The sequence below is a fragment of the Bradysia coprophila genome, chromosome IV (assembly GCF_014529535.1).
Source record: "Bradysia coprophila strain Holo2 chromosome IV, BU_Bcop_v1, whole genome shotgun sequence".
In the NCBI taxonomy this organism is placed as follows: domain Eukaryota; kingdom Metazoa; phylum Arthropoda; class Insecta; order Diptera; family Sciaridae; genus Bradysia; species Bradysia coprophila.
The window spans coordinates 9,490,809-9,513,992 of record NC_050738.1 but is presented as its reverse complement, the minus strand read 5'-3'; the positions used below and the strand labels follow the sequence as shown (position 1 = coordinate 9,513,992).

The following is a 23,184-nucleotide window of genomic DNA, read 5'->3' as shown; positions in this document are numbered from 1 at the left end:
CTTTTTGATACGGGCAATTCCGTATGCGAGACTACCGTCGTCAAATTAATCAATATTGATAAAATAATCTGCAAATTGTTCAGTCTTAAAGGAAACGTTGTTATTGCTCATTATAGACAAATAAATGATCCACGTCTTTAATAAACATTTTTTAAACCAGCTGAGTCAATATACGCGTTCTTAAACCTCATTTGACAGTCGAAATTCTGTAGTTATTTTATTTTGGTGGATAGCTTTGACGCTGCAATATACTATTTCATAGTGATTTAATCAGAATTAATAATAAAAATGAAATTGAAATTAATTTTAATTTTACTGGCGGTGATTCAGTTTATTGGCCAAGGTCAAGCGGGTAAATTTCAATTTTGATTTCAGAAATTGAGACAAAGAAATTTCAAAAAGAAAATTATTTTTTTTGAACAGATGAGGCTAACTTAAATGATGATGAAACTAACGGATCAGTTGATCGAAATGCGGCGAAACATAGAGCTAGGAATTGTCCCATGGAACGTTATGGCATGTGTCCGGATATTGGTGATGATGATATTACATATGAATCGCAAAAGAAACGTTCAGAAAAGAAAACAAAAGCTGTGGGATTGATTATAGAAGTAAGGACTGTAGTCTCTTTGCGGGAGGGAAGGGTGGAAAAGACCTTGGCCTGACATAAAAATTTTTAATTTAAGATTGGACGAATGGTGAAAACGCATAAGCTGATTGGTATTTGCGTGACGCAATTGTTAAAACCGAAGAAGGACGTGGACATCGTTCAGCAAACATAACAAAAGTTCTTTATTTTATCCTTTTAGAAACATCAGACGTATCGCCATATAATTGTTAAATCTTTTACTTCTTTTATTAGAAATACAGCTAAGTTTTCAACGCAAAATCTTTTACTTCATTAGTTTAAACATACGTTTTCTTATATAAGAGAAGGCTCACCAGATTTCATCATTTATGTTTGTAGCTGTTGTCGATAACAGATTGGTATGGTACAGCTAAAAGATTTGTTGAATTAAATAATAAATTTTAATATGATCTATTTTCATGCTCTATCGAGTTGAAGTCCCTCGAAGACAGGGAGTAGTTAAGTATCGACACAATAGCAGAACACAGAACTTATCAGAGAAAAAAAATTAAATTTCTTTAAAGTAAACACTAACATAAGTTGTGCCTCAATTACTTATTGATCACAATAGTTTGGATGAATTACAGACGCGATATGTTGTTTTAAATGAATTTTGAGTTACAGAATATCTCTGTAAACGGCTTTCATTTCGATACAAACATAAAAATAGTAATTTAAACCACCGAGTGATAAAAGCTTTTTTAGGAACTTGATTGTGTAGATTATAACTCCAGGCTGCTGGCCGAGGGTGACAATATACATCATGTGCCTAATATAGCATTTATCATCGAGTTGCATACAACGCTTTCCTCAAAAAAGGCAACGAAAATTTTACTTTTCGTCACTGAGTTGAGAAAATAGCTATTTTCTAGGCTGTTCTAACACTATTCACTCTCTGCACCATTACTTGGCAAGAAAATCTCGTTATACGGTAATTTCAAAAATATTCGATTGATAACCGATTTAGCCATCTCTTCCACAGCAAATTCAATAAGCGGTCTCACTTCGAGGAAGATGTATCGCCAGTTTTCATTCAAAAACCAATTTGTATCGTCACTCAGCTCTTTATTTCCATCGAAAATGTTTTCGAAATGCAAGTGCATTCGCGTCGTGTCGAAGCTCAAATCGTAGCGTTCGGTTTGAATGTATTTTTTACCATTTTTCTCAGTGACTTTCGGCTTAAATCGAACTGTAAATAGAACATTATCGAATACAATACTAGAATTGCCACTACCTAATATTGGCAGTATCAGTATGATGCCACTCATTGTGTATTTCCCGAAAATACTAAGTTTCGGTATAGATGCGGTCACCTCGAATTTGCTGGTTGTTGGATCGGCTTCGAAGCCACTGAATAAATAGAGGACATTAGGTCTTCAACTATTAGTTGGTGTTGTTCACTTACACAATGCGCAATATTTTTGTTTCACTCGGTCCATACATATCGAGATGGTTGAAAGTCAAGTTTATTGAAATCGGACTGTTTTCATTTTGCAACATATTAAGTCTGTTGATGTGAAATGGTTCCATCACAGGCATTTTTAATCCCTTGTGTCCATTTGGATATTTGTTAAGTATTTCAGTTATCACTTTCGGTAAACACACACTGTCACCTGCTTTGCATCGAGGTAAATCGCTTGCTGTTCCAGGACGCACAACAATTACTCAAAACTTTTTGTATTCAGTTGAAAATTTTAAACTTACGATACTTTGCTGCTGAGGTAAGTGATACCACTATGCAGCTGATCAATACAATTGTAACCATCACTTTGATTTTGAAAACAGTCTTCCAATCTAGTTGATGCACAACTGTAGCAATCATCTTCCATGTAGACGATATTTATGCAAAAGATGAAACCAGTTCAGAAAGACTCATACGATTCTGTATCGAAAGCCTAAATGACCCAAATCTCGAATTTATTAAGTATGTCGCCCCAAAACACTGTGAATAGAAAGCCTGTACGACTTTGAATCGGTAAGAATTTAATCGAAGAAAGTTCAGTCCATAAGACAAAAGTATGACAAAAAAAGCCAAGAGCGCAGACTTGTTCGCTTTTATACAATAAAAATGTATGTTAAGACTAATGAAGTAAAAGATTTTGTTACAATAAAAAAAAAAGTGGAAGCAAATATTGAAGAAAGCGAATGTGAAAGGATCCTTAACCAATAGAACTGAAATGGTTTTGACCAGACTTAAAACAACATCTAACCGAAGAGTTTATGTAACGGTAAAAGAAAAAGAAATGAAAACTGAATTACTGATTTGCATGAGCTGGCTGGTATATGAGACACATTTCTTTCACATCTTTCTCGATGCACATTTTATGATTATAGAAACTAAGATGATGCAAAGTTTAGCAATTGATTGAAATTAAAAATAGACTCTGGTTTGAATTATAACTAAAGTTAATTGTTCAACGAGGGCAAAAAGGTGGAAATTGCATTTTAAGGGGGGTATTTATCCGAGAAAATGCAAATTTCTTTTTTCCGAGGCAAGTACAACGTTTTCCACAACAAAGGCTTCCAAAGTTTCAGCGGATGGTAGTCAGTCAAAATGAAGAATAATGTTTGTAGAATACAAAGAAATAAGGTGTGAATTTGACACATAGAGCTGACAGTTAGGTTGCTAAAGAGAGTATTGACACAAAACATCAACAATTTGTCTTCGAACATCCAAAGGCTGCAACTCCAAATTCTTACATCATTCACTATACGAAGTGGCACTACACTTCGACTGTCTAACAAATCATCAATCATAAATTGCTTTTGCACTGATTCAATGTCATCTTTATACACTTCTTGATATGGACTCCATTTCACAGATGCAAACTATAGTCCAGACCTCACATAAGCACAATATAGAACTTTCAACGTATTTACTTTGCAATTTCCATCCGATTTCTTTTTTATGCAACTCATGGACAGAATTTTAGTTTTTTAGTGGAGTGAAGGTTTTTTTTGTAGTGAAACACCGACACAATACCAGAACACAGAACTTATCAGAGAGAAAAAAAAAATTCTTTAAAGTAAACACTACCATAAGTTGTTCTTCAATTATTTATTGATTACAATAGTTTGGATGCGTTTTAGACACGATATGTTGAATGAATTATGAGCCACAGAATGTCTCTGGAAAACGCTTTCATTTCGACATTTACTTGAAATAGTTATTTATGCCACCGAGTGATAAAAGCTTTTTTAGGCACTAGATATGGCTGCAAGTTAAGTGTGAAAATATACATTGTGTGCCCAAAAAAGCATTTCTCATCGAGTTGCTTACAACGTTTTTCTCATTATGGGCAACGAAAGTTTTACTTGCCGTCACTGAGTTGAGAAAATAGCTATTCTAACACTATACTATTCACTCTCTGCACCATTACTTGGCAAAAAAATCTCTTGATACGGTAATTTCAAAAAAATTCGATTGACAACCGATTTAGTCATCTCTTCCACTGCAAATTCAATAAGGGGTTTCAATTCCAGGAAAATGTATCGCCAGTTTTCATTCAAAAACCAATTTGTATCGTCACTCAGCTCTTTATTTCCATCGAAAATGTTTTCGAAATGCAAATGCATTCGCGTCGTGTCGAAACTCAAATCGTAGCGTTTGGTTTGAATGTATTTTTTACCATTTTTCTCAGTGACTTTCGGCTTAAATCGAGCTGTGAATAGAACATTATCAAATACAAGACTAGAATTGCCACTACCTAATATTGGCAATATCAGTATGATGCCACTCATTGTGTATTTCCCGAAAAGACTTAGTTTCGGTATAGATGCGGTCACCTCGAATTTACTGGTTGTTGGATCGGCTTCGAATCCACTGAATAAATAGAGGACATTAGGTCTTACACTATTCGTTGTTGCTGTCGACTTACACAATGCGCAATATTTTTGTTTCACTCGATCCATACATATCGAGATGGTTGAAAGTCAAATTTATTGCAATCGGACTGTTTTCCTTTTGCCACATCTCGAGTTTGTTGATGTGTAATGGTTCCATCACAGGCATTTTCAATCCCTTGTGTCCATTTGGATATTTGTTAAGTATTTCAGTTATCACTTTCGGTAAACAAACACTGTCACCTGCTTTGCATCGAGGTAAATCGCTTGCTGTTCCAGGTTGCACAACAATTATAAGCGTCAAAACTTTTTTCATTCAGTTGAAAATTTTAAACTTACGATACTTTGCTGCTGATGTAAGTGATACCACTATGCAGCTGATCAATACAATGGTAATCATCACTTTGATTTTGAAAACAGTCTTCCAATCTAGTTGATGCACAACTGTAGCAATCATCTTCCATGTAGACGATATTTATGCAAAAGATAAAACCAGTTCACAAAGACTCATACGATTCTGTATGGAAAGCCTAAATGACCCAAATCTCGAATTTATTAAGTATGTCGCCCCAAAACACTGTGAATAGAAAACCTGTACGACTTTGAATCGGTAAGGATTTAATCGATTTTTAAGAAAACGTTCTCCTATCATTGATAGGATCTATCAGTGCGAAACAAGTTTTTTTACAGACTACTGGTCATCTGTTATCAACAACTACAACAAAAAATAAGCAAATAGCTCAGACTAGTTTGTTTTTATACAGTATCAATATATGTTAGTACTAATGAAGTAAAAGATTTTGCTCCAATCTGTTGAATCTGCGTATATCGAAAGAAGTAACAGACCCGATGTTTGCTACTTGTTTTGTTATATTGATCAGCCATCTGTGAGAGATAATCATTTTAGATGAAGAAATAAAAAATATACAAAATTATACGCAGACTAATCTGAACGTTGAAATTGACTAAACTAAAGCGCAGCTGCACAAGCGTACGAATTTTTCTTTACAAAAAAAAAATGGAAATGAAGATTGAAGAAAGCGAATGTGAAAGGAAAATAGCTATGATTCTAAACCAATAGAACTGAAATGGTTTTGACCAGACTTCAAACAACATCTATCCGAAGAGTTTACGTAACGGTAAAAGAAAAAGAAATGAAATCTGAATTACTGATTTGCTGTTGTTGCGCTGGTATATGAGACACATTAATTTCGCACCTATCTCGATGCACATTTTATGATGATAGAAACGAAGATGATGCAATGGTCGGAAATTGATTGAAATTAAATCTCTGGTTTGAATCATAACTATAGTTATTTGTTCAACGAGTGAAAGCTGGAAATTGGATTTCGAGGGGGTGGTTACCCTAGAAAATGTCATGTACAACTTTTTCCTGTAGAAAAGTAGAAAATTACTATTTTTCGCCTGCGCTGTAAAATAGTTATTTGTTAACTCGGGGAAGAAAATAGGAAATTTCACCAAGAGCGCTCAAGGTGGAATTTTCTATTTTTCCCCGAGACGAGCACAACGTTTTTATGATTTCGTTTTGCTAAAATCTGCATTTTTGGCCACTTTGAAGAAAATAAAATAAGTAGTGTGCTTTGGTATTCAGCCATTTTAGGTAAGAAAATGATCATTTGTCATCCCATATGACTTTACGTGAGAAGATGATAACCACAATAGTGGACAAAATAAGGATTTTCACCATGTCCTTTACAGTTCTTGTAGCATAAAATACTATTATATTCAGGCGGACCAAAAACATTCCCTCACCAGATGGAGAGCAAAAAAATCACTTTTTTTTTGTTACAGTTGTCAACTTTTGTTTGGAATGTGAATTTTTCGTCACCCTGAATATAAAATAGTATATGTTACTCGGACCAAAAAGATAAAAATACAGCCATTGACTATCGTGGTCTCGGAGTATTCAAGTATTCACCACCTGGGTCAAAAACACACATTTTTGTTCCTAGTGAAATAACATTTTGTGTGGAGTGTAGGCATATGCCATATTTATAAAAACAAACGTTGTAAACTGTCATATGCTAATTTCACACTAAGAAATAATGTTTTGAAAATCTTTTCTTGAGGACTGTAACTTTTTTGTTGCCTTTAAAGATGTTAAAACAAATGAAGTAAAAGATTTTATTCCATTCTCATGTAAAAGCTTCGAACGATTAACGGTAATTCACATATTGAACCTCGGGATTTTGCAGCTCTCGAACTCTTAAACTAGGAGAGTAGCTCTCGAACCCTTAAACTAGGAGAGTAAATTGAAAGTCAGATAAGTGTTTTAAAGGTGTAAAGCAGTAAAGAACATCGAATCTACAGGTGCAAAAACATATTAACCAACTTTCTTTTCCAGAATTATTATTTTTTATTGTTACAATTTTACATAATTTAACGATATTTTGCAATAGTTTTCATCTTTCTAAAATATAATTATTTATAAAATGCATGACAACATCAACGTACAATTTATCTTAGCCAAATATTTTTACAATTAATCTGCGCAGCGGATTAATATTCATTCGCGATCAGAGATCAACAGGTCGTCAAAAAAAAAAATTCACTCAAAATTGATGTTCATTCGTTACATTATTTGTCCACCTGATCATCAAGTAACGGCTTTGAATACTTGGTGTCATAGAATCAAAAAGTCGACTTCACTCACTGTTTGATCGCTGAACGCTTATTTGTATACTAAAAAGGAAAGGTAACCTTTATAATTTTTTATTTTATTTTTCACATTTTATTTATTTCAAATTATTCTAACGATCATCTGATTTTGTGCATTGAGTGAGAAATTAAAAACTTTGTGCAAGAATTTTGAATTGATGGCATTGTCTGGTCAGGGATAAAAACATTAACCTGAACAGGATCGGAATGAATCTACTTAATTTGGGACTATACATAATTGATGAACGTTGGTGGATGAGTTATTCTCGCCACGTTAGGCAATTTTCAAAGTACGGAGAAGAATAAGTGGGTTGAAAATGCTGGATGAACCTTTGCGGATTTTTTAAGAGCGACATATTATACATTGCATGACTGTACAGAGTGTCCATCTAAGAATTTATAGAAGAGAAACTCATAAAATATACGTCCGACTTCACCAAGTCTGGCCCGATAGCTACATCCAATTTTGAGAAATCATAGCAGGTATACCAAATGGTATAAATTTTTGTGAAAATTTCGAAAAAGAACCACTTGCTACCCATACCAATACATATTTATTGAAGTCGCTCTTTCTACCGATTTCTAAATGACCAAAGTCATCAGAGAAATATGTGAAAAAAATCTCTTTGTAGCCTTGTGGAAACGCCAAGCGTATCACAACGAAATCATTAAATTTGTGACATCATTCGTGTAAAGTATTTCCTATGATACACAATCTATCACTTCCATATATTTACTCACTAATCCCCCGAGCATTGAGTCATTTACTTCATCGACATGAACGTTAAAATCGATTTCCCGGAGGCTTAGTGAGTAAAATACCTAACGTAATTGTTTGGGACGTTTTATTTTGCTTTGTGTGGTTACATCTCTCGTCATCGACTCGCGATGCAAACACCACACTTGACAAAATAAAAAGTTCTAAACGAGGACATAATTTGCTATTATGAAATATTTCAGTGTGAGAACGGAAGCAAGAACTGAATGATTATTTTTGTCGTCGATGTTGATATCAGATGATTTATGGTGTCTCAATGGACTTAAAAATATGTCTTGTATTGAGCTTAAGCGGACCTCATGAGATTTACGTCACCTAAAAAATGCACTGAATTTTCTTCTGGATGAGGTCTGGAATTAGGGTCTTATGTTTGAACTGATGAACGAAAATAGTTTGTATGAATCTGATCAAAATGCGGCGTCGATCAGTAACAGACTTGATATTTATGCTGACAATTATATGACATAATATGCATGCCGCCGTCCGTATTCTTATGACCTATTGGCTTATTGAATAAATTTTACTTCCTACAAAATACAACCCAAAATAATAAATTAAAACGAAAAATTGGATGGCCGTATGCGAATGTTTTAATATATTTTACATGCAAGTGTGTGCAAATCAATCGGCCAATTAATTACAAATCTAAAGAGAAAAACCGAAGTAAAAAAAAACTATTTTTTCCGATAAAAACTTCACCTTCAATCGTAAACACAAACACTTTGTTGTTCCCTTTACACACTTTGAAAATATCTTTGGAAAGCAATGGAAAACGGCATATACAGTCGTCCTCAGCTGATACCGGCCTGTATGAAATGCGATTTGTAGTAGTAGGCACAAATACCAACCAGTATGGAAAAGGCCGTGGTAACGAATACCGATCGTCGGTGGCGCAACATTCCGGGTAGAATTCTTCGGATAATTGACGTTGATGCCGCTTTTCTGCGTTGAATCTCACGACGTCGCCTTTCCATATTCTCTTGGTCCAGTTTTCGTTGCAGTTTCCTAATTTGAACACAAAAGAAATTTTATTTAAAAAAAATGAAAAGAATTTCGGGCGATTGACCAGAACGTACTCTCTAACGATCATTTCCTCGACGTCCTTTTCGATTATGTCCGGTGGGTATTTCTTATATAGTTCTTCCGCGTATCTTAGTAAATACTCGAATGGTAGATCATCTGGCAGCTGGAATAATTCAATTTTAAGGATTCAGTCGAGATTGTTTTCACACCTACTAACTGAACCCTGAACATACCTTCGATAGAACGCAATGCATACTAGCCATATCACAATCTTCTTTAAAAATATCATCTTCACGATACAATACAATGGCAGCGGTGACATACAATGGCAATAAAATTGGTGATGCCAAGAAATAGTCGTACAGACGTACCACCGCCCGATATGAATTTAGACTATGTCCGAACCACGTCAGATACCACGGCAATGCAAACAATGTGCCTACCGTTGACCTGTTGAAAAAGTTAGTTTTAGTTTGATCGCGTCACGAACACAGTACCACTGCGATATATTCACCTCTCCAGATAATCGCACAGATCGGGTTTCTCTCGCCGTAACAGTGGATACAAGCTCATAAGTCGTTTCTGTGTCGGTTCCATTGTTTCCTGCATACACTCGACTAAATGATTCGTCGACAATATTTCCATAACATGAAATGCAATCTCATCGCCGACCACCAGCAGGAACGTAACAGCCACATCGTGATAGCCTTGATAATATTTCAAGTGCGGATACTTGATGATAACACGCAAAATGAGCACAGTCAACTGATCTTGCAGGGCAATACGCTGTTCGTACGGTATGCCAGGCGGAAAACGTTTCAGCGACCGATTCACGTCCAATATCACTTGATTGTATTCGGGATGTGTTTTCAGTTCATCTAATGTGGGAGCCGGCTCAACCATATCCGGATCGATGCCAACCAATAGCGGCCAGACTTTGCGTCGCAGATCGTCATTGATGAGGCCGTATTCGGAAATTGCGAACTTCTGCCAGGTCTGTAAATTCGTATTGGGATTCTGCAGTGCATTTTCGATTTTTTGTCGTTTTGACCGTTCCTCAGAGTTTTCGGGATCTGGTCGTGTGGATGAAAGAACGTCACATTAGCGGTGCTTATCGTTAGAACAAAACAAAAACGGAAAAATTTCTGTTTTCAAGTTCATAGTTCATTGGTGCATGGGAGAGTTTTTACAACAATGCAAATAGACGGGACGATAGAGACACACAAAAAGACAAACAGCAAAACAAAAGATAAAACGATTTGGGATGAACGCATAACACTTACTCTTTTCAAAGCTCAATTCCGTTGGCTCATCGGATCTGCGGCTCGGCGTAGGGCTTGTAACAGTGGTGCAATTTCCATTGCTAAATTTATTTTCATTGATTTGGTCATCAATAATTTGATCGTCCTTGGATTTTCCAACAAGTAGTGATTCTTCCTCTGAATCCATTCTTAAACATATCCCACTGAGAGATTCACCACACAAATTTATCACCGAATTGAATGGAATTAAATTAAATTAATTTTGATGGGACCATTTGATGCAATAACACGACAGAAATTGTTTAATTTTGTGGAAATATTTTTTTTTTAACCAAATCAAATTCTCTCTCTCTACGTCTGTGAAATGTCAAAACAAAATGTTCATTCGTCGGATTCATCGATCACGGTCATCCACTCTCGGTGGAACAAAAAAAAAAGTTTCACGTCGGCGAGCGAAGTGAACGCAAAATTCGGCTGTTCATTCTCTTGACAGTAAAACTCTGATAAAAAAGCGAAGAACTCGAAGACGGTCATATTCACGTTTTCTAGAAGCTACACCGGTGTAATTGTCAATCATAACTTCCCTATTCGTTTGAAAATTACTTAAGGTGAGTGCCGGACAGATAATAGGCTAGGGTTTCGATTTCAATCAATCTTGTTGTTCCTACCAATCCGTTTCACTCGATAACTGTGACATAACCTCAACGAAGATGATGAAATTTTATTGAAACCGACATTCAAATGGAAAATTGCCTCATCTGATTTTGTGTTGTCAAACCTAACTTTTCCAACCAATTAAACTCGTAGAAACAATGGCACAACTATTCAACCGTATCGGACAGATTGGACTCGGACTTGCCCTAGCGGGAGGTGTTGTCAACTCTGCGTTATATAATGGTTTGTTGTTGCATTATTTACTCAATCGAAAGGCCGATCACTCACTATGTTTCGTCTTCCCTATCCAGTCGATGGTGGTCATCGTGCTGTCATATTCGATCGATTCCAGGGCATCAAACAATTGGTGGTGGGCGAAGGAACCCATTTCTTCATTCCGTGGATCCAGCGTCCGATCATCTTTGACATTCGATCGCAGCCGAGAAATGTTCCAGTTGTGACGGGCAGCAAGGATTTACAAAATGTCAACATCACATTGCGTATTCTGTTCCGACCGGTTCCGGATCAATTGCCGAAAATTTATACCATACTTGGTGTGGACTATGATGATCGTGTGCTGCCGTCAATTACAACGGAAGTGCTGAAGGCTGTCGTTGCGCAATTCGATGCTGGGGAATTGATCACACAGAGAGAGGTACTTTCGGTTCCAATTTTGTTTTTTTTTTCTGTTGCTTATTGTCCGTTAGACGGTATGTGTTCAGTGGGATTTCCTTAGTAGATCTCTTTAACGTTTTCCTGGAATCCAGAATTTTGTGATTTTCTCCTCAATTTCTTGTGCAAGTCCTGTAGTTCAACCATCCCAACAACACCTCAACAGAAATTGTTCTAAAATTTCGCCAAACATTTATTGCTCCTCAACATTCAAGAAACAAATTGCACATAATTGCGTCATGTAAAATCATTTCACGCGAATGTAAAACGTTTCGCGAGGGGGAAACAACAACGGAAAATCCTGTCCCACCCTTCGCATTCGAATGCCATTCGCTCTTATTCTCCATTCATTCGGTCATATTTTCCCGTCGTTCACTCCATTCATTCGCTCATATTTTCCCTTCACATTTTCCCATCATTCGACTACATTTTCCCATCATTCGACTACATTTTCCCATCATTCGCTCATAATTTGGGTTCGTTCGTTCAACTCATTCGCTCATATTTCCCTATACTACATTCGCTCCAATGGCGAATGCAGCCTGTCCTACCATTCGCTCTTGTTGTTTCCCCCTCGACGCTTCGTCATAACACATTTGGTAAATTAGAAGGAACAGGAAAACCCCACAAATGCCAAATGTCTAAAGAGAACTTTAGACATTTGGCATTTGTGGGGTTTTCCTGTTCCTTCTAATTTACCAAATGTGTTATGACGAAGCGTTATTTTCGTAGAAGCTCAAACCTGGGTCAACCAGAAACGCATACTGTCCATCACAATAAGAGACCATTCATAAATTACGCACTCACCCCTAAGGATGAGGGGTCAACAACTGTGCAACGCGTGCAAAGTTATTGAATGGTCCCTTAGACTTTGTTACTACTTTCGAAACGTTCCTCCAACCAAATTTACAATAAAAACCTTTCTTCCATTCACAGATGGTTTCCCAAAAAGTGTCCGACGACTTAACCGAACGAGCTGCCCAATTCGGCGTCATCTTGGATGACATTTCAATCACTCACTTAACATTCGGCAAAGAATTCACGCAGGCCGTCGAAATGAAACAAGTCGCCCAGCAAGAAGCCGAAAAAGCCCGATTCTTGGTAGAGAAAGCCGAACAACAGAAGAAAGCTTCGATTATTTCGGCTGAAGGTGACGCTCAGGCTGCTGAACTTTTAGCGAAAGCGTTCGGCGATGCTGGTGACGGTTTAATTGAGTTGAGACGTATTGAAGCAGCCGAAGATATTGCCTATCAACTATCACGCTCGAGACAAGTGGCGTATTTACCTGCTGGTCAAAGTACATTATTGAATTTGCCGTCGTCGTAAGCGTTTTTCGGTTGGGCTAGAACTACAAACTACTTTACGTTTTTTTAATAAAATTATAATTTTCCTTTCTGTGTATTCAAATACATTCTCAGAAATTGCATTTCGTAGCAATCAAAGTGAGTTTTTCATTTTGTTATAAATCGGCGATCAATTTTTGTTAAAATCGTTCACTAACTTGATGAAATCGTTCAAATGTTTTGGGACAATAAAGGTGCATTATCGAAACAGAATATCGGCTGGAATTGTTTATTGAAGCAGGTCTACTCTAAGGCAGTATCGAAATGGTTTCAAATCACTTGTTTTTTTTTGTTCCATTGTAATGTCCCGAAACTATAAATTCAAAGAAAATTTGTAAAAAATTCAAAAATCAACTGAACAGGGCCTATTTTTAGTAATTTAAATTCGGAAGAAGTTCTGCAAAATCCATTAAAAATTTCAGGATTTTTTCGGAATTTTCAGAGGGGAAAACAACAATAGAAAATCTTGTCCCACCATTCAACTATTCGTACATTATTCGCACAATATTTTACCTTTATTCGCCCGAACCTGTCCCACCATGGTTATTCCGGAATGTTTCGGAACTTTTTCCAAATTTTTCGGGATTTTCCGAGTGAGAAACAATAATAGAAACTCTTGTCCCACCATTCGACTATTAATTCATTATTCGCACAATATTTTACCTTTATTCGCCCGAGCCTGTTATACCACTCGCTGTGGTTTCTCCCTAGGAATTTTCGGAAATTTTCCTAATGAAAATTTCCAAAAATAGGTCCAGTAACTGAGAGAATGATTTTGGCTGGTACTGAAGGAGAAGAGAGACGGAAAGATCTTGCTGTTTCTTTTGCTTTCGGTGAGTGTTCGCTCTTCCTCACACACGGCTATTCATCTCTTATCGATAACGACGCAAAAAATAATGACAAGCTCTGGGTAATATGATCCCTTATATAGTAAAATGCGTGTTAAAAACATTGAAGTACAAGATTTGAAATCAACCCGATAATAATACTGGTCATATGCTTGCCGTCTGTAACAGGTTAAGAATGCTTCTAAGAGATATCGATGATGATGAAGAGATATCTTAAGTAGACCATAAATTGTTAGTATCCCAGTTCCATATATTGCTAGCAGTCATTTTCTACACCTGACCTTGCATCTGACTTAAATGATGAGCAGCATAATATGTGCCAATAACTTTCTCGGTCGAACGATTATTACTAAAAAAAAACGACTCTCGGTTCAATCAGCTTTCTTCTCTTTAATTAAAACAAAATTTACTAAGTCTCACTACAGATCACTAGCTCAACAAGCCTTTCACATAGTCACTTTTCGCTCCCGGTAAACTCATGTACATGGAATTCCACTGAATGTAGTTGATTTGCACCACCTTAAAGCCCATCATTTCCAAATGTCTTTCTTTAAGCACTTGCTTGCCACGCACATTCTGAAAGTCGTTTTGGCATAATGTGTCCGTGTCTAGCAGCAGTATGGCGACCCTTAACAGAAACAGAGTTAACTAATCGCTTCACTGAACAGAACCAGTTGACTTACTTATCGACGTGCAGCACTGGGTCATTCAATTTCGGAGGTATCATTACAGTCTTGTTCGCATCAATATACAAAACGAAGTCGATTCGGTAACCGTACGGGGTGATGTGATCGATTTTTAAGAGTTTTTCGTCGGTGACGTATTCAATCAGCACTTGCTTCACGTCTCTGTGGAATTTATTTCTGGTGGTAGGCACTGCAATGGCATAATTATATCTCCCAAAACGAAACTGTTACCAAAAAGTGATCACATACGGTTGGATAGTTGAGCTTCGATGTAGTTCTGCTGAAACCAGGGAACTCCATTTTCTGGATAATCCAAGCACACCGCACGGTTCAATTGCATTACGGAATTGAGAACGCGCTGTGGATAAAAATCTTTCGAGTAGCACTGCTCTATTTCGTCTTCCAAGCGCTGTATGAAGCTAATGTTAAATACTCGATCGATTAGGGGTCCTGGTAGCTCTTTGTAAAAGGATAAAGCTAAGCATCCCTCCACAACGGCTAGCCCGCTCAAAATGTCGAAGTCTCTAACAAATTGAAAATTAACTTTCGTACACACAATTGACACATCAATGCAAACGGTTTCTCCCACCTGTTGATACTCTCTGTCGCACATTCGAAAATGGTCTCGTCCTTCGGATAGTAATTCAAATTGTAGAAGCAGTACAGAACCTTAAATACTTCTCGTTAGTGATCGATAAATTGTAAGAAGAAATTGTGTCCCAACCTTTTGCACGGTGTCGCCCAAAACGAATTCACGATTTTTTATAACGTACTCATTTATGCTGTTGCACAACGTGGGCACACTATATTTGGCCACATTTAAATTGAAAGTGATGTCTCGAATGATACGCGAATTGAGTGGTTCGTGATGAATGGTTTCATATTTCTCAATCATTTTCCGGTAAATTGATGCCTTCATCTCGGCTAAAATAGACGGAAAATCGTCGTCAGTATGCAGAACATCACAGTGTTGGAAATGTTTCTCTCTAGGTAGGTGAGTAAATGGGATAACTTCAACAAACCAAGAGTTTTACTCAGGCTCGGATTCGTCATACTCCGAACGATTCACGAAGGACCTGTTGTTTTTTGGGTAGAGCCACTCCGGTGCTGGTTTTACTGTACTTACATTTCCTACTACTGTACGACCGAATAACACTATTCAAATCACTCAACGAAAGATTGGGCTGATCCAAATGCCTGTCTGTACACGCATTGAACACATTCTCCATGCGAACGATCTGTTGGATCAGCGCTGGACTTCTTTCTCGATTGAATCTGAAACAAGCAACGAATTGTTTCGCTTCGTTTATCGTCAATTCAAATTGTAAGATCATTTCACCTCATCTGCAGTGCCACTTGAATGCCCCGCGTCAATGTCAAACAATCGACAACCGTAAATTGTTCCTGCATCGCTTCGATTTTCTGCACAATGTATTCCGGGAAAGTGTATTTGTCCGGTGTGTGACCGTAGGCTAGAATAAACGATGCTGCTTTGCTGAATCTTGATGGTATCACAGCCGATATGCCCTCATCAAGATCTTTGACTAGTAATTTCACTAACGTCTTTTCTAGCGGATAGTTTTTGTACGTTCCGTTTAGGTTATTGTTGAAATGCATGTAGCGATGACAGTACTTTGTGATCATGTGGAATTTTTGTTGTGATGGATTCGACATGATGAAGTTATTTACCTTCGACCAATAGTCATTGCAAACAGTTATGTCGGATATTTTCAAGAGGCGAAGAGCCTGTAAAAAGAATCTGGTTTGTACATACAACAGTAGCTATTGGCGAGAAAACAAGAAAGGAAGACTGCACATTTTCCTATTTTTCACCTCCCCCTTATTATTCGTTCTCATTCTTTCCATTATTGCAAAAGCAATAACCTTCATGACGACAAGGCAACACAAACCTTAAATAGCGACTTCAATGCTGCAGCGTCAGGGTTTGGATCGGAAATTAAATAATTTTTTGCTAATTTCGTCAGGTGTTTTCGGTTCGCCGGACTCGAATAGAAAACCGTTGACGGGAGCATTTCAGGCGATGGATTGTTCTTCAGTAGTTCTAAAGCACGTGCTGCTATCGTTGTAATTACCGATGCCGGCTCAAAATTAACTTGACACAACTGAAAACATTGCAAGAACAAACTGGTGAGGTCACGTCGGGCAATCAACGAATTTATTCGTTATACCATTCCAACGTATTCAAGCTCTCTCGTATTGAAAGTTGGTATCTTCTCCTGCAGTTCTAACAGCAGCGCTCGAATCAACGGAAAGGAACCCTATTTTGAATTGAAACATTTTAGAAAGTTAGTTAAAGTAAATAACGAACAATGGCAGTGGAGCCGATCGTTTGTTCACAGAGGAACAACCGGTCACTAACAATTCATGTCAAAGGTAGTCTTGAAGACCGTGAGGGAAGTCAATTTCTGATTGAGTGAGAAAGAAATTTCTTCCAATGGATTTTCAGTAGGCACGACTCACACTGACAAAGAAAATTGTTTTACCTGCGACCAATACGGGAAGCATAAAAATTGTAGAATTTTCAAAATCGCCCATTGGTCGTCCTTCAATTTACCCTCTTCAATGAACTGGTAGACCTTTTTTTCGACTAGGCCAATCGTATCCTTTGACAGCAAACTACGAAGATTATTCAAACAAATTGCTAACAGACGCAGTTCATTACTCGTAGTCACTCGATCTATGTAGAACAGAACTTGTCGCATAATACTCTGACCAACGAAACTTTCGTTTAGTTGTGGATTCAAGTTAACAGCGACAGCGAATCGGGACAGCGCACCCAGAGAGAAATCGGTTGATTCACCTTGAGATTGATATAATTAGGCGTTGCAAACCGTTAATTTCTTTTGAGTGTCAAATGCTTACCATTTTTCAAATGCTCTAACAGGCGCTCTAGAATCGTTGTCATTACTTCGGTTTGCATGTTGATTGATAGTTTCGTTAGGAACAGGAAACAGACACTCAATTCATCGAAGCTCATATCACCGACATGGTATAAAACCTTTTCCAGTAACATATGAATGTCATTGTCGACTTTCATTATCTGGCGATGAATGGTAGAGAGAGAGAAATGTTAGAAGTAATAAAACCTACAAAAATCGTGCAAGTATTTTCCAATTACCTTAAACTTAAACTTAGGATTCTTACAATACCATAATTTGACCACGAAGAGAATTGTGTGATGACGGGATATGCCTTCCAAATTGTTGTTGAAAAGTGTTCTTAATAGCTGGAAATCAAGTCAGTTTCATCAGAAAGCACTTTTAAAAATCGTTTGATTTATTAGAGAGAGAAAAGGACGTTTAAAATGGAACAGCCAGAAAATCTTTTCTACTTTTCTTCTCTATTAACGTTCCGGGTTGAATTTCATTTCCTTCATTTTTTTAACCAATTTTTTAGTTACTCAAAAATAGTCTCTAGACGGAGAAGGGAGAATACACAGACTATTTATGATTAAGAGCTGGTAGCGTTGTAGCTTTAAAGTCGAAGCGTAAACGAACATTGACCGAAGGGAGACAAGTCTTGTCCTGTTATCCCAAATTAAAGTCCTCGAACTTAAGACACTTAGAATTCAATCGAAGATCTCGCGTACTATGCATTAACCATACAACTGATAAAATCCCGTAGTACTTACGATGTCTTCACTTTCACAATTATTTATTTGGTTCAGCAGCTCATCATCATTGTCCAGGTGTGGATACAAGAAATTCTTGATCTGCGTGCATCCACTATCTGCATGGTCAGGCAAATCATCATACGTTTCCTCCAAATCATCGATGTAGTTGTTGTCATCAACTGTGCAAAGAAATCGCGACGGAACAGTTGAGCTGTATGCACTGTAGGCTACATTGTGACAATTCGGAAACGGAAGGCTACACTTGAGATATCTTTGTGGAAGGATTTGATTTCTAGACAATTTGAGGAAACTCTGTGAAAAACGTTGACAACGATAAAATCCAATCGCGGCTGCTGAAGCACGGAACACTTTCAGCATTACTTAGCTTCTGATGTTTTAAATTAAATTCAAAAAGACGATTTCAGTGAATTTCACATTTGTAAACAAATTGTTGAAAACTTTCTTGACATTTTCGGTGCCGGCATGTGTTCAAATGGTTCAAAATGTTTCAAAATTCACAATAGTGAAAGCGCATATTTGCGCGGTAAATTCAAATAAATTTTAAGAAACTTAAACTTGAACAGAACATTACGATTTTACCGACAGTCAGTAGGTTAGAAGACGGACGTTATGGCTCAGTGGTTACGTACGAGACTTCCACCCAAATGTTCCGGTCAGACAATTCCATTTGGAAGTTTTCTACTGATTATATCGAATTTGTAACGCCATGAAGTTCACTCAAAGGCTCACTTCGGGTAGTTACTTTCTTCAGAGAGTATTTGCATACTTCGAGACATGGTTTGGAAGTCACTTTAGGCCGGTGTACTTCCAGACTGTACTTATTATTGAAACCAAAAGACTCTTAGTGAGGTAAAGCCAAACCGGAAGTAGGTAAAACAGATCAATTTAATGGGATTCTATAATGACTTTCAAGAGGGACACTTTAGGGTACATCAATTTTCTAGACCTTGCATGAACTAGACTGATCAAAGCCACCCCGCCGAAAATGTAATTCTTAAATTCTTCATTTGTCAGTCGTTCGAAAATCCAAAATAAAACTTTTAATATTTTTAATCGAAATTTACAAATTCGCAATAAACCGCATTCACCTTCACATGGCAACCGTATTTCTATCAGATTTATTTCAAGAATTATTCACTAAGAAAACTTGCATTTATTTACCGCACAACCATGAAATAGTCAACGAAAATTGTGTTGTTTGGGAAACAAAATATTTTTTCCGAAAGGAAGTGCATTCGAGCCGAGGAAAACTGAGACTGGAATCAACGCCAACCAACGAAAAAACAGATTTAAAAGAGGAAAACAAAAATAATGATTTCAAACGAAGTCCAGTAATGGAAAAGCTCCGCCCAATTGTAAAACAGAAGAAGGACGAGAATATAAAAGATTCTGCTACAATCAAAGCTATGATGAAGATTAAAAGAAATTCTGGTCGAAGTAATGGTCAAGGTGGTCACGGAAACAACAAAAATTCTAAGATTTCTGATAAAAGTAAAATTCTGGTCAGTTCCACTCCGCGGATGAACACAAGTAAGATGAATTCCGGTCGAAATAACGCGAAGAAGAATGATAGTGTGAATACGAAAAAATATTCAAACAAAACCCAGAGTGTGGCAGGACACGTTTCCAATGTTTCCCAAAATGTTTCTCAATCAAATGTGATGAATTCTACCAACAAATACATGAAAAATAGTATCACGACACTGGATAAGGGAGCAGGGCGAAAGGAAATTGTAGATGGTGTAAATCCTGATGAGAAAAGAAAGACGGCAAACAGGAGCAGAATGACCGGAGGACAGTTATCGCAGAGTGAAAATGTGAATGCTAAAAATAGAACAGGCAACATGGATTCTGTTGGAAATGCTGTGAGAGATGGTGGATTGCACGCACAGAACAACAACTTCAACCAAATTTCAGGTGTTAATCATTCAGAGGCGACTTCAAAGATAAGTATGTGGAGTTTTGATTGTAATGATATCGACAAACTGGCTTCTACTACCAGGTGGTGTATAAAACATCTAGTCGAAAGACTTCTTTTAAGTTTTTTATAGGACAGTATATTGGGAGCTATGGAAAAAGTTATTATGAACAACAAGCGTATAGCGATATCTCCCAATTACATCTTTTCAAGCATAAGGTCCTAGGGTTTTACTTCAGTACACATCGTTGTCGATAACAAATAACTCACTGCTTCAATCTCAAATATATTTAAAAGCTTTGGTTTTAGCACGAGTCACCGGCCAACAACATATAGATAACCAGAACAAAAATGCTGGAGCGACATTGGGTGGCTCAACCAAAACAAAATCTTTTCTCCACTCTAACGGTAATAATTACTTGAATAATGAATAGCATTAGCACAAATGAACTTGTTGTCCATCTTAAAAATTAGCTTATGACAATGATCAAATAGAAACTGGCGACATAGCAAGAAGTAAGTATGGCATCTTTGGGTCATCTGAATACGGAGTTAGATCCTCGTTTCCAAGTAGATGTAACAAAACGAATTTAGTGTATGATGAGAGACAGAAAACGCTAAATTTCGGTTCCCAATGTACGGAGACCTCTTTTTTCCAAGATGACAGCATGGATCTCGATGATAAGGTATATAAAGGACAAATTCAACTCAATGCATGTAGTAAGATGCAATTGTTAAATGAAAAGTTACAGACCTCCAGCAAAAGCCCCCAAACAGACGGTGGAATTTTCGTTTTAAAAATTACAACTGGACGTCAGGATGTGCTTGAATTTTGAACGAATACTTTTTCGGTTGTATAGCTTAAGAAGAACAATAAATTCAAATTCTAATAACGCAAACTATAAGTATGTTTCACTTTCGATAACCTATAAAGTATGCTGTCAAAAGACTCTTGCAATGACAAAAGTGTCGTTTGTAATGGGATAGTTTTAAATTAGCCGAATCTAAGACAAATGTCTAAATGTGGTTTAAACGTACGATCGTAAATGTGTTGCAATGTATTTACGATACATTTAAACCACATTTAGAAGCCAACTACTTGCATTTTGAACAAAAATGGAGTGCGGGAGTGCGTTGTTTAAACCCATACAACGAAAACAAGTCATCTATCTTTACAAAGGAAAAGTAGTGCCAAGAATAGGGGACTCCAGTTATGACAAGTTATTTTTAATCGACGTAAAACATTATTCTTAACAAAAAATTGTTTCACGGTATGTATGATTAAATATGTACAACTAAACATTTCAACTTCTATTTCATCGTAGATGCATCCAAACCACATAAGACCCTATTTAGCTCAAAATCACATAAAATTACCTGTCAAATGACACCCCACGCGACCATGTACGTTTTGTGTACCTCGAGAAATTGCAGTAAGAACAGTGTAAGTCTTCGGTTGAAAACTTTAACTGAACATATTTCAGTATCGATGAATTTTAAACCCAATAAGTCCATATTCGGCTCAATAGTACATGCGATTACCTTTCTAATGACACCCCACACGACCCTGTACGGCTCGTGTAACTGGAGATTTTTTTTAAAGAAAAATGCAAGTTTTCGGTTTTCGATAATCTTTCACCAGCCACACAAACTTCGAAGAATTTTTTTGAAAGTGGTTTTGGCTTCTAGGGTCGAATACCTTTCTAGGCACATATAAAAAAGTCCACTGGAAAATGCGTCCGATTTCGGTAGGCTGTTTTTCAAAAGAATCCCTCACAACATAGACATGATCCACGATAGGTATACTTACAATTTCACGCTTAGTTCACCACTTCGAATGCAAACAATCAATTTCGTGTTCGCTCAATGACAAAAACAAATGTCTGTCGTATAATTTTTAATCGAAACTTTACAGATCACAAAACATTCTTCCATAACGTTACCATTATTACTTTCTAATTATCATAATTATTCGCAGTATTTTCATCGACTTTTTCATTCAAATTATTTTGGTCTTACATAATGTTCGCATTATTATTTAATTTTATTAACTTTTGTTTGCTAATTATATTTGTGCGCTAATTATAATTTAGTTTTTTTTTATTCATTTATTTAACTTGTAATTTTCATTTAAAACGAAAAAAAAATCTATAATTGAAATAGTTCGCGAATTTTTTATGCTAAACTATGAATAATGAATACGAGAAGCCGTTGCACTTCGCAAAGGTAATAATATTTATATTTACGGTTTGTATGGTTTGAAACTGATGGCCTATCTGTTTAACGAATTCATTATCATGCCACTAGCCACTGACTTCACGGCTGTAGATTAAATTAATAAGAAAATGTAAAAAAAAAATTAACGAGTTCTGGAGTATTGGAGTACATAGATGACTTATTTTCATGAAAACTATTGAAAATTTGGATCAATGTTTTCTCAAATTGTTTAAACTTTGCTTTATGTATACTGTAGTGCAAGTAATGAAAGTGTAGCAATTACAGTACATAAAATCTTGTTGATAAATGGTGCCTAAACTGGAAATTTTTGCATACGATGTGTTGTCAACCTCGGCTTCTCCTCTAAATTTCCATTGAGGCACACGTTAGCAAAATATTTCCATTGTCATGTAAAGATGCTTCAAAATGCATTCCTAAAGACTAACTTTTTGATCGATATGTACATTGAAGTAGATTCAAAGATTCAAAGTAGATATCGAATTCCTTACATCTAATTCGACAATGGTTATTTACGTAACTCAGTACGAACACAACAGGGCCATAAAGGATTTTCATACAGTTTTATCGCACCACTGTTATAAAGTAAATGATGAAATCGCTTCGCTACGGAACGTTGTGCGGAACTAATTGAATAATTGAAATATTTCATCGCAAGATGCAATGTGTTTCGGTATAAGTGTTGAAAATAGTACATTACTGACTCGCTGAGACATTTTTTGTTGAGGCGTGTGGGAAGATTGTATTTCGAGCCGAAGACGAAGAATATATCTCACAGGTCGGAACAAAAAATTTGGTTTGGTTTTTGTTTACACGGTAATGAAACTTTTTAACCGTCTTATTCCTAACGCCGTTTGGGGAACGTTGTTCCTTACCTCCGGCTCGAGCTGGAAACCGCTCATTAGCTAAAAAAGCCTTTAAGCATGCGTTAGGGAAATAACTCCTTTTTGCTCACAAGAT

At 36.8% G+C, this 23,184-nt stretch overlaps 6 protein-coding genes across 11 annotated transcripts; 3 read left to right on the top strand and 3 right to left on the bottom strand.

The window, feature by feature from the left end:
* On the top strand, positions 1-904 carry LOC119085981. The gene is made up of 3 exons (XM_037196548.1): positions 1-352; positions 424-611; positions 687-904. Exons 1-3 carry the CDS (start codon positions 289-291, stop codon positions 780-782), a joined length of 348 nt encoding a protein of 115 aa, XP_037052443.1. The 5' UTR covers positions 1-288; the 3' UTR covers positions 783-904.
* On the bottom strand, positions 777-5,102 carry LOC119085979 (protein takeout-like). 3 transcript variants are annotated; one of them, XM_037196545.1, is made up of 3 exons: positions 2,333-2,578; positions 2,034-2,268; positions 777-1,978 (listed from the first exon to the last, which is right to left on the bottom strand). In XM_037196545.1, exons 1-3 carry the CDS (start codon positions 2,448-2,450, stop codon positions 1,513-1,515), a joined length of 819 nt encoding a protein of 272 aa, XP_037052440.1. In that variant the 5' UTR covers positions 2,451-2,578; the 3' UTR covers positions 777-1,512. The 3 variants fall into 3 exon arrangements, with proteins under 3 accessions (XP_037052440.1, XP_037052439.1, XP_037052438.1); XM_037196544.1 differs by lacking the exons at positions 2,034-2,268; positions 2,333-2,578 and adding exons at positions 4,507-4,741; positions 4,811-5,102 and having other exon boundaries at positions 788-1,978; XM_037196543.1 differs by lacking the exons at positions 777-1,978; positions 2,034-2,268; positions 2,333-2,578 and adding exons at positions 3,677-4,451; positions 4,507-4,741; positions 4,811-5,102.
* A 2,607-nt stretch (positions 5,103-7,709) lies between these two features.
* Positions 7,710-10,617, bottom strand: LOC119085976 (TBC1 domain family member 20). Its single transcript, XM_037196539.1, has 5 exons — positions 10,235-10,617; positions 9,466-10,024; positions 9,185-9,401; positions 9,005-9,114; positions 7,710-8,933 (listed from the first exon to the last, which is right to left on the bottom strand). Exons 1-5 carry the CDS (start codon positions 10,398-10,400, stop codon positions 8,720-8,722), a joined length of 1,266 nt encoding a protein of 421 aa, XP_037052434.1. The 5' UTR covers positions 10,401-10,617; the 3' UTR covers positions 7,710-8,719.
* A 28-nt stretch (positions 10,618-10,645) lies between these two features.
* Positions 10,646-13,092, top strand: LOC119085978 (protein l(2)37Cc). The gene is made up of 4 exons (XM_037196541.1): positions 10,646-10,821; positions 11,021-11,110; positions 11,179-11,522; positions 12,476-13,092. The coding sequence occupies exons 2-4, from the start codon at positions 11,026-11,028 to the stop codon at positions 12,863-12,865; spliced, it is 819 nt and encodes a 272-aa protein (XP_037052436.1). The 5' UTR covers positions 10,646-10,821; positions 11,021-11,025; the 3' UTR covers positions 12,866-13,092.
* A 1,015-nt stretch (positions 13,093-14,107) lies between these two features.
* On the bottom strand, positions 14,108-18,529 carry LOC119085969 (FAST kinase domain-containing protein 1, mitochondrial). Of its 2 annotated transcripts, XM_037196527.1 has the most exons (13): positions 18,069-18,529; positions 17,556-17,663; positions 17,300-17,477; positions 16,921-17,237; positions 16,606-16,695; positions 16,327-16,539; positions 15,756-16,162; positions 15,543-15,691; positions 15,141-15,340; positions 15,006-15,085; positions 14,666-14,940; positions 14,414-14,606; positions 14,108-14,358 (listed from the first exon to the last, which is right to left on the bottom strand). In XM_037196527.1, exons 1-13 carry the CDS (start codon positions 18,426-18,428, stop codon positions 14,160-14,162), a joined length of 2,769 nt encoding a protein of 922 aa, XP_037052422.1. In that variant the 5' UTR covers positions 18,429-18,529; the 3' UTR covers positions 14,108-14,159. The 2 variants fall into 2 exon arrangements, with proteins under 2 accessions (XP_037052422.1, XP_037052423.1); XM_037196528.1 differs by lacking the exons at positions 17,556-17,663; positions 18,069-18,529 and having other exon boundaries at positions 17,300-17,370; positions 17,417-17,483.
* Positions 18,530-19,033: 504 nt separating this feature from the next.
* LOC119085970 (probable serine/threonine-protein kinase DDB_G0288147) lies at positions 19,034-20,883 on the top strand. Of its 3 annotated transcripts, XM_037196532.1 has the most exons (5): positions 19,034-20,021; positions 20,299-20,397; positions 20,464-20,505; positions 20,564-20,675; positions 20,736-20,883. In XM_037196532.1, exons 1-4 carry the CDS (start codon positions 19,166-19,168, stop codon positions 20,581-20,583), a joined length of 1,017 nt encoding a protein of 338 aa, XP_037052427.1. In that variant the 5' UTR covers positions 19,034-19,165; the 3' UTR covers positions 20,584-20,675; positions 20,736-20,883. The 3 variants fall into 3 exon arrangements, with proteins under 3 accessions (XP_037052427.1, XP_037052426.1, XP_037052424.1); XM_037196531.1 differs by having other exon boundaries at positions 19,035-20,021; positions 20,464-20,675; positions 20,742-20,883; XM_037196529.1 differs by having other exon boundaries at positions 19,035-20,021; positions 20,464-20,675.
* The last annotated feature ends 2,301 nt before the right edge of the window (positions 20,884-23,184 follow it).